The 17,778-nt window shown below is 41.3% G+C and overlaps 1 protein-coding gene across 4 annotated transcripts in view; it reads right to left on the bottom strand.

Moving 5' to 3' along the window:
* Positions 1 to 17,778, bottom strand: part of dlgap1b (discs, large (Drosophila) homolog-associated protein 1b) — a 120,477-nt gene that overhangs the window by 30,687 nt on the left and 72,012 nt on the right. For 3 of the 4 annotated variants that reach the window (XM_049565088.1, XM_049565086.1, XM_049565089.1), the window contains 2 exons: positions 14,844 to 15,021; positions 11,362 to 11,617 (listed from right to left, as the gene is read on the bottom strand). In XM_049565088.1, coding sequence (XP_049421045.1) covers positions 11,362 to 11,617; positions 14,844 to 15,021 — 434 coding nt within the window. The remainder of the gene's footprint in view (positions 1 to 11,361; positions 11,618 to 14,843; positions 15,022 to 17,778) is intronic. The other variant, XM_049565087.1, reaches the window with a different exon arrangement.

The raw sequence follows: 17,778 nt of genomic DNA, 5'->3' as shown, positions 1-17,778 counted from the left end.
GTTGCTTAGTACACCAGTGGTTTCTTTCTTCTTCAGGACATTCCAAATGGTTGTACTGGCTATGGCCAATGTTTGTGCAATGGCTCTGATTGATTGTCCATCTTCTCTCAGATTCACAATTGCTTCTTTTTCACCCATAGACGGCTCTCTGGTTTTCATGTTGGTTCCACCTCTAAATGCAGTCTGCACAGGCAAAATCTATCGTACCCAATCTGAAACTGAGCTCAGACATTCAGTGCTATTTATTGTTTGAATAATCAATGTAATTGGGAGACACCTGGGCAACAAAACACACCTGTCAGTGACATGTTCCAATACTTTTGCTCTCATGAAAAATGGGTGGGTTCAAACAAAAGGTGCTATCTTCTAAGTTGTGTATCAGATCCAGATGTAAATACCTGGAAATACAAGCTGAAATGTTGATCTCTTGTCTCATATTCATCTTTTGATGTCAAACCCAAATATTTTCAGTCTACAACAAAAATAAAGGAATTGGCCTCACTGTTCCAATACTTTTGGAGGGCACTGTATTTTGAGGTCCTCGGGCAGAGATCTTGTGTCTGTTTTCGAGACCCGACTGAAAACTCTTTCACAAAGCGAAAGAGTCTCTAATGTAGCTGTCATTCATGTCAATCACTTTGTGAACTATGGTCAAACCAGGCAGCACTGATCACATATGAATCAAGATTCTGTTACTGCATTGCCTATTTTCCCCCTCAAATGTTTTTAGGAACATATGTTAGTGTACTGTTTAGCTGTAAAATGAAAATGCTGGGTTGACTGGTGGGCAATGCTTGGTGCTTCGTCAGACTGTCTCCAACATGGCGGCAGGGTCACAAACTTTCTCGTTTTTTTTTTTTTTTTTTTTGGAAGCCTTTTTTTTTTTTAATTGGTGAAATTATGTGACAACAGACAAGGTGACATAGAGGACAAATACATTACACCAAGTGGAGTACAAACAGTGGACATACAGTACAAACAACAACAGAAAACAACATAAAGTTACAATGATACGTATATAGGCAGGGGTGTGTGTGTGTGTGTGTGTGTGTGTGTGTGTGTGTGTGTGTGTATGAAAAACAGATGGTATGGTATTATGATGTCCAATATGGAATAGATAATATAATAAAAATAAATAAATCAATAAAGTAAAAATATAAATTGGAAAAAAAGAGGAAGGAAAATATTAATAATAATAATAATAATTATATATATATATATATATATATATATAAAATACCTAATAATGTAAGATAAAATAATATAATATGAGGTAATATAAGACATAATATAATATAGCATGATATAATATAGCACAATATAATATATAATACACTATAAGATCATATGATATAATGTAACAAAACATAATAATCCACTATGCTATAATACGATACATAACATAACCTAATATAATATAAACTGATATATCATGATAATGACCATACCAAGAATAATTATTGGAATTATTAGAATTATAACTGGCAATTTATATTGCAATGATATTATATATTGCAATGAGGGGTGAGGCCAGGGAGGCAAGCAAGGGGTCCCCCCACCAGGCCCCAAGTAGCCCAACCGGGAGCCCCAGCGGGAGACAGGCAAGACACAAACTTTCTCATATTACAGCTAAACAGTACACTAAAACATATCATTCTGAAAACATCTGAGGTGAAACAGGCAATACAGTAACAATCAATCATATTTGATCAGCACTTCCTGGTTTGGCAGTTTGACCACAGTTTGTGAGCACTGACTGACAGCTGCTTAAGAGACTCCCAGCTTCTGATTGGTTGTTTTCTGTGAGCCATAGTAGCCATCAGAGGCAAATGTCCACAGACTATCTGTCTCCTATAATACTGTGCGGGTGTAGTGACAAAAGGTTACTTTCATAAAAGTCACCGACTGTAGCTTTAAATACAACTGGAGTGACCGTTTCACTTTAAAGCCTGTACACACATAAATATCCAGCCAAACAGGAGATGTGATTCATAAACTCAGATAGTCTAATGACTGCCACCTTGTGGTTGCTGTTGGTGTAGCTGAGCATTTTCATACCCAAGGGGCAAGGATTTAATGCAGGGTTACCCCTTGTTATTGCAGACAGTGCTTATATTTAAGAATAACTTTGATTGTTTTTACATTAATTACTGGCGAGGTATGATCTTCTTGTTGGGATCATTGTGTACTAACATCAAATAAAACACTTGTTATAACACCAATTTAGGTCAGTGTCTAATCCTTTTTATCTTGTGCTGTAGAAACTAATTTTGTAGGTGACATAGCAACATGTCATTATAACCTGATTGCACTTAATTTACACAGGCGTAGGGATTGTTTGTCTTCCTGACCTTGCGCTGAACTCATCACTCTCTGTTCACGGACACAACAGGCAAGCAGATGGCCAAATCCACAGCACCTGACTGCAGCAGCGTGGAGCACAGATCTGTGTTCTCAGGATCTGATGCAGCCACGGGGACCTTTCACCTGAAGTCCTCCTCAAAAACCCACTTTGAGAGGGGACCTTCTCAAAACACATAGGGAACCCTTGAGCCGCAATTTTCTTTGCTTTTATAACACATGAGTCATCCTGACATATGAAAAACAAATTTCAGGCTTGCTCTTGGAAATTCTGCGTGGGCTGGTGAAGGTGTGAGGGGAGATCTGGACAAATGCTGGACGTGATCTTGATTCCACCAGACTCAGCGGTGTGTAACGCTGCCACGTATATTTAGCACACTGGGAATCCCAAAATGCAGTTATTCTCAGATGCTCTCTCAGAACAGAACTCTTGGAAAAGTGCCGGTGATGGCAGCGATTGTTGTTAATTGGGTCAAGCTGTCTGCTAGTTTTACATCCACCCACTCACACAGTTACTGTAGGAAGAAAGGGCAGAGGTGCAGTGCTGTGTTACACTGAGCCCCTGGGGGCAGTGTTGTACAGGCTTTATTCCAGCCTGTGCTACTGTACTGTGGATAGAGCTGGGAATACTCAGGAGCCCCATGTGTCTCAATACAGTAAAGCTGGCAAACACTGCAGTGAATTTGATTTTAGAAGGTTAACGGTCCAGACTGAAAAGAGAACATTGAGGTTTATTAACCCAATATGTCTGAAATTCAGTAGGAAATTGAAACTAGAATAGGGGTCAGCAACGTTTGCTATCAAAAGAGACATATTTTGGCATGTTTTTTTATTTGTCTGGAGCTGCACTACATATTTGTGCTTTACAATAAAGGTAACACAGCTTATTACTAATAGTTCTAAATGAGCCTTTATAGATATGTTTTAGCACCAGATGGTTACTCTGCAGTGGGCTTTTTATGATTACATGGTACTTAAACAATGCAAAGTTAGAAAGCAAGTGAAAGCAAAGAAATCGGGCCACTCACTCCTAAGTTCTCTGTTTTCGTCTGAGACTTATTCTTTTTTGGATTTGAAATCAATAGCTAGCCTAGTGAGGGAGACTCCACTGCTAACTAGCCACCGCTATTTAGGGTCATCAAAATTGAGGACACACACTTTAGTTAAAACTTTTTCTTTCTTTTTTTTTTTAATATGTAGGTTACACTTTTTTCTAGAGTTGTACCGATACCGATACCAGTATCAGAAATGCCTCCGATACTGCCTAAAATGCGGTATCGGGTATTGGCGAGTACAGCCTTTGACCAATCCAATACCACGTAATGCCTCATGTCATTACACATATGCACGCTACAGGGAAACGAAATGGAAACGGAGCGGAGTTTAAAAAGCATTCTACTGTAGCCTTTAAAATGTCTTTTTTTACCAAATTGTGTGGCTGCACTTTAACCTGTGTCTTGATCTGTGTCAACACTGGATAATAACAATAAAAAAGTTTTATGGCATTCATTCTACTATTATGTATTTATTTCTTAATATTTTACAGAGAGTTTTAGGAGTTGAGACATACAACAATTCATATCCCATCCATTTTTTTTTTTTTACTCGCTGGTATCGGATCGGTACTCGGTATCGGCAGATACCTACGGTTCAGGGATCGGAATTGGTATCGGGAAGGAAAAAGTGGTATCGGTACATCTCTACTTTTTTCCAACCGGAAGATGTAAGAATCCCTTTAGGCCTACAACAATGAAAAATTCAAGTTAAAATGTTAAAAAAAACCTGTTATTCATTTTCTTGTAATTTTTTTGTAAAACCCACATAGAGCCACTGGAGAGGGGCTAAAAAGCTGCAGCAGCTCCACAGCTGCAAGTTGCGTACCCCTGGCCTAGAAGAATAGTAATAAGTCCTGTTAGATTGTTTAATAACTAATTTGTTACTTGAAAATACATAAAATACAGAAGAATGAAGGACAGGAAATAACATTGCGCAGCTTTGTCTTGGACTTTTCTGCCTTTTGAATGTGTGACAATCTCAGAGGCTTTAGAGCATGCCCTCTACCTCAAGAAGAATACTAGATAACACTTTACTTGAAGGTATCTACATTAGAGTGACATGACACTGTCATAACTATGACAAAACACTGTCATGAACTTGTCATGAACATTATGTACATGTCATAAATGTTTATGACTGCTGTCATTAAGTGTCGTTTGTTTTTTGTAATGACAAGTTGACATTGTTTGGGTTGTCTTGATTATGACAACTTGACATTAATCAAAGTGACATTACCAGAAGTTGTCTTTGTCTTGACAAGTTGACATTAAATTTGTTTGGGTTGTCCTTATTATGACAACTTGACATCAACCAGGATGACATTACCAGAAGATATCTTTGTCATAACAATAATAATCATTATGTCAACTTGTCATAAACACAAACAGAGGTGCATTTCTTGTTAATGTCAAATTGTTATGGCAAAGCCATCTTCTGGTAATGCCATCCTGGTTGATGTCAAGTTGTCATAATAAGGACATCCCAAACAAATTTAATGTCAACTTGTCATGACAAAGACAACTTCTGGTAACGTCACTTTGATTAATGTCAAGTTGTCATAATCAAGACAACCCAAACAATGTCAACTTGTCATTACAAAAAAAGAATGAACACTTAATGACAGCAGTCATAAACATTTATGACATGTACATAATGTTCATGACAAGTTCATGACAGTGTCATGTCATAGTTATGACAGTATCATGTCACTCTTATGTAGATACCTTCAAGTAAAGTGTTACCGAATATTGTTTTCATTAGTATCTTAATTTAATTAATAACTAAATTTCAATTGTTGTTAGTGTTTACTGTGGTCATTCTGCTGCTCTACTGGTAGTACTAGTACTAGTACTAACAGAAGTCATCATCATGTTATAGCCTGTTATATTTATCGGTTCAGAAAAGTCCCCAATTTCAGTTTTTCCTGTTGGTATTGAAAATGGTGACGAATATTTGCTTTTCACGCTACTGTATTGAAGTTAAAGATGGCCGTATTGTGACATTAGTTTATACACAGGCCTGTAGGGTTGTCTTGAATGCGCACTTAATCTGGTTGTTAAGCAGCGTTTAGTTTTGCCTGTGTAATGAGCATAACAACCAGTTTGTATGGAATGATTTCTTGTTATGTGTGGGATCTAAAGGGGATATGAAATATGAAGTGTTCTTGCAGTCCTATTGATAGTTACTTGATTTTTTCAGCTGGTTTCTTCCTATCCCTCATGATGTTTTAAATGATAAACTTAAAAAAAATGCCTGTTATTTTTTAGAGCATCTTTATTTATTTATTTTGCATGTGTGGATTTCCTGGGTTGTATCTAGAGAGATAAACAAGTTGTTTCCTATTGATGCTTGAAGCAGGAAACATGGCTTGAATGATAAAGAAATATTGGACAAGGCACAGAATATGAATGCTTCTGCGATCATTATTCATGAGTTTCAGCTACACAACGGATAGGAAAGTACGCTCAGAGCTGCATCAGGAAACTAAATGGAGAAGTGGTATTCTACCGAGTGTCTGACAAGACCATCAGCAAAATGAGCCACAAGCATGCCTCAAATGCTTACTTAAGGAATGCTTTATTGAGCGCAACGCCTCTGTTCGGGGCTGTAGGATTCACAGCCATTAAATTAAACATTGTCCTGTAGCCTATTACAGGAGCTAGGGGAGGAAAGCCACTCTTTTCAGCCAATCCCTCAGCACCTCTGAAAAATAGATGCCGGGAAAATGAGGCTGGGTAATTGACAGCAGGTCAGTGAGCCAGGGAGACCGAGGGTGAGAGGAGGAGGAACAGAAACTATGGCACATTTCCCAGACTTAAGATCTGTGTGTATACTCTTTCTAATTGAAGGTCAATGCGTCTTCCCAGTGAAACAACAGGTTGATTTACGCACACAGCTAACTGCTGTTGTGAAAAGGCAGGGGATCTAGCTGTTGTGTAAGAGGCCAAGGAAGGGAAAGACAAAGCAGAGTGAAGAGGTGATGAATATGTTAACTGGAGACGACGTGGGGTGGAGGAGCCAGGGCTTACAGGCAGTAAAATCCTCACATTAACCGATTGCTATGGATTTTCCCGAGCTGTAAAAGAGGATCTGCTCCAGATTTTGTTAAACCGATCCAAAGGAGCTGATGTCTAGGCCAACATGTCTGTCCGATGCAGTAGTAATATGTGTGTGTAAGCGACTGTGCGCGTGTGTGCCAGTCTGAGTGGGTGCAGAGGCAGGCAGTCGCAGCCACAGCCACTTGACGTTCAAAGAGAAGAGATCAAAGGACAGCCCCGTACTTCAGTCTCCTTCCTCAGGATTAAAACGATCATCAATAATAATGGGCTGGGGCAGCACAGTGGGCAAACTGGAGGGGAGCATGAGCGGAAGCTGATAGGTCTCACACCTGTCTGTGTGTGTGTGTGTGTGTGTATGTGTGTGATATCTTAGTGGTTTGCCGCCGTGACAAGTAGGAGCAGAAACCATAAGCGCAGGGCTGTTTTTCTGGAACTGCTGCCTGAACCATCCCCCTGAAACATCATGCAATATTCACCACAACAACATCTTCACTTCTCACTTTGGGGCTCCCAAAAGATTGCCTGTGAAATGTATGAATGCATGTGTGTACGTGTGCGACCGTGCGTGTGAGCGTCTGCATGCATGTCTCTCCTGCATCATGGAACAACAGGGAAAAGCTGTGACTGTTTACTTGGCAGGAAGTCACCGCACCATCCGTTATTTGTTTATGTGTTTACAAGTTTATACATGCGAGAGCAAAGCAAGAGAATGTTTCAAATGTCTGCAATAAATATGGTGGATTGTATAATGCATACCACTCAAGGTTATAACACGAAACTCCATTCTAGCTGTCTGTCTATGGGTTTGTTCTGATCCTCGAGCAATTTATAGAGTAAAACTACTTTTCTTACAAACACTAATGGTTATTCATATTGAGTGTAATCTGAACTCAATGAGTAACATCATTTGTTAACACGTTTTGTGCAATGATCATTCAACTGTGCAATACACTGAGCAATATTTCAACTGTACAGTGCTATCTTATCTAAAATGTAATTTTAAATTTTTCTAGTCTTGCATTTACATTTTGTACACTTTTGACACGATGCACATATTTCAACATATTTGATATATTTCCATTTCTTACACACCGTTCTTATATGTTTATAATTATTAAGTCATTCAGTTTCTGTCACCACTTACGTTGGTACAGGGTCACAGGGGGGCTGGAGCCTATCCCTGCTGCCATTTGGCAAGAGGCGTGATACACCCTGGACAGATCACCAGACTACCACAGGGCTGACACATAGAGACAGACAACCATTCACCCTCACATTTACACCTACGGGCAATTTAAGCCTAGTTCACATTAAACGATTTTCACTGCAATTTCGACGTCGCAGAGGATCTTAAGAGCCACCTTGGGCTGGAGGTGAGTCGGCAGATAGTCTGCCATGATGAGCCCTCATGTGTGAACGAGCCTACGAGCAAGTCGCCCCCTCGTCTGCGACTGGGACTGGATATCTCGCATGCTAGAAAACTGGAGAAGGCTGACACGACTGACAAAGAGCATCAGCCAATGAGAGTCGGGATACGTCCCACATCAGCGTGCAGGAGGACGGAAGAAATGTGAGGAGGACAAGCTGCAGGGTTGACAGGTCAGCTTATCAGCCGCGACTTTGGGCTTGTTTTTTTTTGTAAAGTCACTTACAAATAACTTACTTGTTTCCAAAGTGGAGTTGCTTATTTGGGCTTGCTCTCTAAACATCGCCTTTCTCCTGTATATATCGCTTCTTTTGCACTTGTTTCCATAGCCCTGGTTGCTTGTTTCTCTCCCAAGCGAGAACATACAAAGTCCACACAGAGGGGCCCTGGCTGGCCGGCCGGCTGGTGGATTCAAACCTGGAACCCTCTTGCTGTGAGGTGACAGTGCTAACCAATATTTGCTGTCCTATTTCCTTACATTTTTCTATTTACATGTATATATTGTGTTATATATTGTGGCATAATGTGGATACTTCTTATTCTATTTCTATTTTCTTCTAATTTCTCAATGTCTATATAGTGTAAAAGCAACAATGTCCCCCTGGGGATCAATAAAGTATTCTGAATCTGAATGCGTGGGTTAAAACATATTGTGCATGGTCAATATAGGCTTGTATCTAGCCTACCTACCTTGAATAACTTTGGCTGGCTGATAACATCAAAGTTCATTTGCTTTTTTGGGTACTTATACAATGTTTAGTGCAGAGTCAGATGTAAACAGTAAACTAATTCAGAACAATCTTCGTCCTACTGTTCGACTTGTTGGTGTGAACACAATGTGCAAAATGCCCTATGACAACAGAGGGCTGGGGGGTCCCTGTACTCACAATGCAAACTATACAACATCACCCCACAATTATACATTCTATGTGCCATGTGCTCAGGGAAAAGGACAGTCCAAGGACCTCTTTTATTCTTGCCTTTGGATAAGTAAGGGTTTTTATTTTGCATATGGACTTGTTTATTCCATATGCAAAACATTTACCTCTGCTTTCTTACACTGGTGCCATGCCTGCAGTCCATAAATAAATCATATCTTATGTGTATCGTGAGTGAATGAGGCTTCAAATACGCAAATGGAGAGCAGGGCTGCATTAATTAGCCAGAATTTATAGTTTGCTTTCATTTGTGAGGCGGCATCACTTTCCGTTCATACAAGCAGTTGCAGCATGAGCTAGGTATGCACTGACTGTCTGTTTACTGTCAGGCGCATTCTCAGTACTGCTCCTCTCCTTTTCAACTTTGCAGATAAATATTAAATACTTAGCTTGATCTTTGCAGCCCCACAAAAATCAGATTGTGGTGTTAATTAAAGGGTCCGAGGCCACCTGCGAGCCCTGTATTTCACACATGTGCGTGAACGGTGTGTAGAAGTCAGAAAATGGTAATTACGTTAACTCCCGCATGACACACGTGGCAGCGGTGCACGTTTTGAGGGAGTGAGACAGGCAAAATGTAGTCAGACTTCTCCTTCCAATCTCCCTCTCTTCCTCTCCTCTTCAATCACAGCCTTTTCCCCAGGAGGAGAAAAAGAAGAGGTAGCTAATTAATTACAGTGACTGACGACTCGGTGGTGAAGATCTAAGGAGGTGATGAATTGTGCGGTGGTACAACTATGACAGTAATCTGAGGCAATCCCCTACCTTCACTACCAACCACGGTGAACTGCTCCCCACATTGCCTCATAATATATCACTCGAACCCACTCTCCCTGTCACGACTGTTTAAGCCTCGGCTGCAGCTGATCCCGAGACACGATAGGGTTGACAGCAAATGAAGGTCAAGGGTCACAAGAAGCTGAAAGCCAATCAGAGGGAGCCATGCAAACCACACAAGAGGATCGCTCTCAGTTGGAAGCAGCAGCATAATGTTGGATTATCAGTGAATACATGACACTAATATCTCTTCTCTGTACTTCTACAACGTCCATTCATCATGTGACAAACTCAGGTGCCAAAAATGGATGTTCATTAAATTGCCAACAGCTGTGAGGCTACTGCCGGAGACGTGTGTGCTGCATAACAGACATGCACACACACACACACACACCTCTGCTAAGTCAATTTCTACCTGAGAAGGGTTTAAATATATTTATCAGCAAACGATTACAGATCAAGACAGTTCAAACGTGCAAGAGACACGAGACAGCTGGGAGTAAGAGAAAACGAGGCTTTTTGTATCATCTGTAGCAGCCGTGCGTGTAGCGCTACAGAGCAGCTGTCTGGCTTAAAAACCAGAGTTTAGTCCCTACAACACCTCAGCTGATAGATGGTCTTCATTATCTCTTCCCTCCTCAGGGGAAGGAGCTCCGAATGTTCCTCTCTTGATCTTATCGGTCTCCTTTTATAGATCAATAACTTCCACTACACAATAGAACAATTAACTGAATCCTCTATTGCCTTTAATTGTGTTGTTACGCAGACCTGTCAGTAGATGGAAAATGATAAGAATACTGGGATGCACTTTTATATTCAGACTAATTTTATTAATTAGAGGAATGAATTATAATCTCGGAGGAAGTCAGTTGCAGGGAGACTCTAACAGCATTAAATAAATGTTTGCTGAGAATCAATTTCAAGCACCTTGAATTGATTGAACTAGTTTTGCCATTCTTCCAATTTGCAGTAAATGTGTTTGATTAGACTGTAACCTTGTCGGCTGGGTTTGCAGAAATGCTGTCTTTTAATTGGCATAATTAAAAAGGGATGTGGGAGAGAAGGCGAGTGTGCGTCAGGCGGCGGTGACTCAACTTGCACAATGTAAGGGGATGACGTTTGGATTTGCAGTGGGAAACATAGAAGCACCCAGTGCTGGGTGCCAGCACCACTCAGCATCAATACTGCATGCAGTAATGCTGGAAAGCCAAGCGCTCCAGACCATGAGGCACACAAGAGGGCTAAAATAAGACCCAGTAGCCAGTGAGCTTTACAGCTTGAATAAGCTCTTATGTGGGAAAAACAGTTCTGCATTCATCAAATTGTATCTGAGAAGAAAACTGGGTCAGATGGATAATAATGCAGAGGGTTTGGGTCTGCGTTTGCAAAGTGAAATATCCCCGGTCGGCTAACGGAGGCAACTTTTCTTTTCGCAAAATACTCTGGCATTTCGACTGGTATTCAGCAGAAGAGAATTAGAAGTGAAAGAATTTGATTTGATGGTGCTTGATCCAAAGTTTAATATTTATACAAAGATAAATCTCTCTCTGTGCTAACTAATTATTCATTTAATTTTGTTGCTGTTGACACTACACACATGCTGCATAACTTTGACTCACAGCACATCTATAATACATACTTTCTAGGCACACATATCAATTTATAATGCGCCATGGATTATGTATGTTCACTCATGTTCATGAGTACATGAGTCTGTGTGTGTTGAGCGCGTGTTCCCACCAACCTGTGCTGCTCTGGATGGTTCTAACAGTGGTGGTGGTGCGCGGGGGCGAGTTGGTCCTCCTGATGGCCACCGTGACGCCTCCCTCCTCCTCTTCCTGAGAGCAGCCTTTCTCTATGGCACGCACGTAGCTGTGGCTCCGCATGCGGAAGCAGCCAGGCATGGGCAGGTCCAGTGCATCCACCGCCTGCGACTCCATCTCACTGAACACTGACTCACACACTGCCTCAATCTGCCCGTTCACCTCCACCTCGCTCACCTGTGAAAGAGGGGACACACGCAGACATACAGTACATGCACGCAAACACCCAGATGATAAAACACACACAGGAGAGTGCACACCCGAGCACAGGGGAGAAATCAAAATGCACAGGCGCACCCCAGTATAGTGCAAGACAAAGGAGAAGGGACAATATATTACAGAAGCAAAAGCCAGGGAAGCATCGCTTTGCTGTAAGACTCAATGTTACAGAGCTATTTCACTGATTAAAGTTTCGCCAGGCAGGTGTTTTATGTACAAACACACTTAAATCACAAATTGGGGGCTCCAAAAAAAGACAGTGTTCCCATAATTTGAGGCAGGCTGATTCAACATGTTTGCAAAAAATGAATTCTGTTGTCAAATATTGACACTCACGGAGAAATATCAAGTGTATGATTGGTCTTTTAAACAAGAGCCTGAGACACCTCTTAATGACAAAAGTTATTTTGACTGAAATCCATTAAGGAAAAGCGATCAAAACATGAATTTGAAGTGAACAATGTTCTCGGCGCAATTTAGTCTTCTTTGGTTAAGCATCACGGACAAGCCGAGCTGTTAAACATCAGCAAACTGTGTTCAGATTAAATGCGCCATATAATTGCTGAGTATGTTATTTCAAATTGGTCAATTATTACCTCCACACTGCCTCGTGAAGCTTTAAGCCATATATAGAAATGAACATGTACTTAAAAGTGGGAATGTATTCCAGAAAAATAGAAAAGTCCAAGGAGTGCAGAGGGGGAGGAATCACTGTAGGGTACAACTTCAAAGGGCCGCACAACAGAGTGAAATACTACAAGTGTTGTTATTAAAGGTGAGAATTAGTAAGTGTCAAAGCCAGGACTACTAAGAGTTGAGATGTGACTTGAAATCTATCTACACCTGCATCATCAGCTAATGCAGTTGGGGTTTCAGAACAGGAAGGTCTAAAGGGAAAAGAAATAAAACTTGGAAAGGTCTTTCTACAGACTTGTGAGATGGGTGTAGATTGGGTTGTGTGAGGGTAGATAACACGAAGCTCCATTCCATTCCTTAAAGTTGCCCTTGTTCAGCCTGTCCAAAAATGTTGAGCAAACTGCCCAGTCACCAGAATAATATGTTGGCATTGTACGTTTTTACAAACCACGGATATGTAACATTTGTTCGCTTCATATGTCTGATGTTGTTGGTGTGACACCTACGCCAGACCAACAAGAGTTCGGTAGATGTCCAGCCATGTTTGTAGTGAACAAAGGAGGTGTTTACAAAACTGGTGTTTTTAACGAGAGTTTGGTAAGTGTCCAGTTTTTTTTTTGTGGGGACAAAAAGGGATGTTTATTGACGACAGTTTGGGACATGTCCAGCCATATTTGTAGGGACAAAAACACGTGTATTTTAAATGAGAGTTTGGTACATGTCCAGCCGTGTTTGTAGCGGCAAAAGTGACTGTTTTTACTGACGGTTCGGGACATGTCCAGCCATATTTGAAACAGCGAAAGCAGGTGTTTTTAACGAGCATTTGGTACATGTCCGTCTGTGTTTATAGCGACAAAAGCAGGTGGTTTTTGACGAGTTTGGACATATCCAGACATGTTTTAGTGACAATTTTAAGACAAAACACATTGATTTCCTTTTCCTAAACAAGTGGTTTTTGTGCTGAAACGTAACCACGTTAACCGCAGCGTTGAACATAAAATTGAAACATAAGGATTCAACATATCCCATACATATAAATTGTATAAATGTAACATATTGTCGAGCTTTGGGCTTCCAAAGTAAGCTAGACTACTCTGTCTGGAGGTGCGTGGGTGGAAATCACTTCACACAACAAAGAATCTTCCATTTCTGTACTTTACTTAAGTTCAGCAGGTGAGTACTGAACATACAGCCTTTTGTATCAGTAAAGTCAACTCTGTTGGGGTGCAGTCTCTAGCTCAGACACAGAACAGCAAGCTACCGTTGCCCATGCCATGAGCTGCGAGCACCATTCAACCTTTACTGACTCCTGCTAAAACTTGCTATCTTCATACATAATGTTTTCATGTCAGCTAACTAATCAACATGTTACATCTAGCAACAAGGAAAACATTTGTAAGGAAAGAGAGAAGGCACAAACCTAACTATTGTAAACTGTCTTCTGTGATTTGCAGAAACGTCCAATGCTAACATTTATTCTGGTGATTGTGCTGGAACAAAACATAGGAATGGGATGTGGTGAGGGACGACGGCGATTGGTTTGGGTGTTTTGTCAGTGAAGAAAGCATACAGTCAAACAAGTGTGAGTATACACTGTAGAGCTTGGAGTCAGAAAGGTTTGTGGACCTCGATTCAATCCACTGTTGTTAAGCCTCTGTTTTGTGTGTGTCAGTTCACACTCAATGTGCATATGTGTCAAATATGAGGGTGAGTGAGTGAGATAGAGAGCATACCAGCACCTCTTTTATTCAGTGGCATTTTTGTAGATGCCAGGTCCAGTGTGTCATTCTCCTCTGGGCCTGCTCCCTGCCAGGACTTGAAGGGACGTCTCAAGGGTCCATCATTCAGCCGGTGAGGCAAAGTGTTGCCCCTGGGCTTTGGATGGGAGTACATATCCCCGTTACCCCAGGCAAAAAGGTAAGCTAAGCTCTCCTGTCACTCCAAATAATGTAGAGTTTGAAGTCGTGCCCAAAATCCAAAATGACTAACATCTTATTTTGCAGCAGCTGTGATAATAACAGACCTTCACTCCTGAGTTTTTCCTGGCCAATTCTTCAATATTTCAAAAACTATCAAATCAAGGCAAACGCCTATCATCATTTGGAACCAATCCCAATCTCAATTATTCATAAAATTCCTATGGCTGCATTTTAATTCTTGTTTTTCATCTCTTACATAGCTGATGCCAAATTGAAGAGAACATTTTTAGCCTGTCATTTTGCATCACAAAGTATTCCAAGGCAGAAGGAGCATATTAGGGTAAAGGATTGTGGTGGGGGGTTCTGCATGGTAATTAGCCAATCTGAATACGCCTGTAATCATCTGAGCTCCAGAAAACAGCACGCAGACGTATACACTAATTGGGAGATTGGGGGTTTTCATACTTTTTATACTTTGCCGGATGGTGACCTGATTGTTAATTCAGGCCTTAGGATGGCTACGGATGGGATTTCCTCCCCCCTGCACGACCTTATTGGACATAGCAGTGGAGGTACAGGGGGTGTAAGGTCTGACGGCAGAGAGGCAAGGGCCCCTGGGTGCCACTAACCTGGCTGATGGTGCTCATGGCTCTCATGTAGCTCTCGTTTCGCGAGCGGAATTTAGGCGAGGCCAGCAGCCCTGCCGGGTCCAAGCTGTCCAGACTCCTATTGATGGAAACCTCACTCACCGCCCGCAGGTAGCTGTGACTCCGGATCTGCAGCTTGGGCGAATGCTCTGTGGAGATCCTGCCACGAGAGAGGGAAGGAGGGACAAGAACAGAAGGAAAAAGTCAAAGCAGGAAAAAAGAGAGCTTAGCAAGATAGAGGCGGAAAAGGAGCAAGGGAAACAGAGGGAGAGATAAAGTGACGAAAAGAGAGGGAGAGAAGGTATTTGCAAAGTGCCTTGCAGTGTGTATGAACCCGAAGATACGGATCAATCCACAACTGCTTCAGGAGACACCCTTATCTAATCAACAAGCGCAGTACTATTGAGAAACACTCGCAGTAGCTTAGGCAGTGTGTCCTTGAAGCACCTTGTAAGCACGCTCTAAAACACTTAACAGTGAGAACACTCACATAGTATGTCAGAGGAGGGAAGAGGAACTGTGTGTGTGTCTGTGAGGCATTCTTAATCTAACGACTCTCACACAAAAACAGATGTAACAGACACATAAGCAACACGCAGACACACACACATGCACAAACACATCCCCATCTCCGAGGAAGATGAGTAGGTGTCTCATTAGCTCTCACCTGCCTCCAATCTGATCGCTCAGCATGCATCACGCCTATGTGCCTGTACTTTTGTACATGTGAGAAAGTGTGTGTGTGTGTGTGTGTGTGTGTGTGTGTGTGTGTGTGTGTGCGTGGAGGTCACGTAGCAGTTGGATGCCAGCTAAACAATTCATTGATCAGGGGAAATGAAACCTAAAAAGCTGACTCGCTTTCCTCTTGATGAACATTGTGGCCTACTAAACCAACTTCCAGAAAACAAAGTGCACAGAGAGAAATGATTACAACACAGATTAGAAAATCTACTCTTAAATCAACTGTGAGAAGTAGGAACCAATATCCCCTTTATTTCACATGCTGTCTCTTATGTCCACTAGGGAGTGTATAAAAATTCACACACACACACACACACACACACACACACACACACACACACACACACACACATACACACATACTCTACACATACACACAGCTCTTATGACTCTCTGCCGGTCAGGTCGACTTTAATTATGTATTTTCTTCTTAAAATAGAGCACGGTAACCACAGCAAAGCAAACTAGATTACTCATTCTTGGATGGAAGAATAGAGGGAAGAGGACAGTGGAGAGATACAGAGTAATGAAAGGACAGATGAGCTATTAAGATGGGAATAAAGGTGATGATGAGTTATTAATTTTAAAATACATCTTTATGTAACCAAGCCTTTCTTCAGGCTTTATAAATATGGAGCAAAATCTACTGAAAGTTACTGTATCAAAGCCATTCAGTAGAGTCTGACTGCAGCCGCGGTCCTGATGCGCATGACAGGAACGCCCACAAAAATAATTTGTTTAGGAGGGACATGAACACCCTGTAGCTACTGACTGCCTGGTTTTTTTTTTTTTCTTTTTGGCTGCACGGCAAAGACTGCTATATACAATGGGGCAGGAATGAGTCCTAAAACCTGGAAATGAGTTAGCATTTTACTACTCACGGCTTCCTCGTCTCAAAGTCAGTGGGTTTGTTGAATGGGTTTTTGGTTAGATGCCTGAAATAAGGTCTGTGGTAAACACAAGCTGAAGATACTGTCACGTTTTGTGCTACGACATAAAATACGTAAGTAAATACCCCACGTTTAAATTTTGAAGCTTTTACGCCTCTTAAAAAGAAGGTTGCTAAAAAGTGGCTAAATGAAACTACAGAACATCCTCATAGCAAACACGGCTTTACAGCTTCATTGTGATGGCAATGTTAAGTTTTGCAATGGTGGTGTAGTTCGTTTGAAGAAGAAGAAGATAGACTTTATCAATCCCTGAGAGGAAGTTCAATTTTTTCACTCTGTTATCATACAGACACTGGCCCGAAATACACACACATGCACAAACAGGACCTATATATGCATTAAATGGAGAGATGACAGAGCACCAACACAAAGAGCTGTATTTGGTCCGAATAAGAACTTGATCCTCCGACCCTCCAGTTCCTAATCCAAGTCTTCATGGACTGAGCTAACATTACATTAGCTAGTGTTAGCTTTTTACTTCTGGCGATTTATTTCATGCTCCAAAGATCATAAATGCGGCACTCATTTGTGAAGATTATCTTGCTGAACAAAACATGTAGGCTTTGTATCTTAAAGTTATTTAAGTTTGCCACAGAGCTTATTTTCTGTCGTAATCCAAAATCCAAAAATTCCATTGGCTTTCTGGATAGGTAACCAGGGCGATGTTATCTTCTGTGTCAGCTTACAACAAAACGTCATTCCTGCAGCACTCGAATGTCCTGTTCATGAAATTCTGAAATCATTCAAGCAGTATTTGTGACTTCAATCAAAAAAGTGGGGCAAACTAATTATTGCGTCGTGTTACATTAACATAAGTCATTTGTATGAACTCGATCTTTAGTGCTAGCTTGCAGGTTGGATCCCCAACCCTCACATGGGTGATTGATTTCATCAGTGGACATGGAATCCTGCTTGAACAGAAACAATATTTTTGTTGAGAACTCCTGCCTGGGTTTGTCTGAATGCAAAACTAACCTTATGACTCCTAATGACGAACGTCTATATGAGCAGATGCCTATTTCAAGAGTTCTTCTGTCCAACGAGCCAATCGAACATTCATCTTCTCGTAAAACCAATAATCTATGGGCAATCCTGTCGTGCATGTCAGGAATGCCCCACCGCTGCTGCTATCAGACCTGTCTTAAAAGGCTAGGGTGTAGGATTTAATGGCATATAGCAGCTGATGTTACAGACTGCAACCAACTAAACCGCAAATGGCCGGTGTT

The sequence above is a fragment of the Epinephelus fuscoguttatus genome, linkage group LG21 (assembly GCF_011397635.1).
Source record: "Epinephelus fuscoguttatus linkage group LG21, E.fuscoguttatus.final_Chr_v1".
Lineage (NCBI taxonomy): Eukaryota > Metazoa > Chordata > Actinopteri > Perciformes > Serranidae > Epinephelus > Epinephelus fuscoguttatus.
This window is presented reverse-complemented; position numbering and strand designations above follow the sequence as displayed.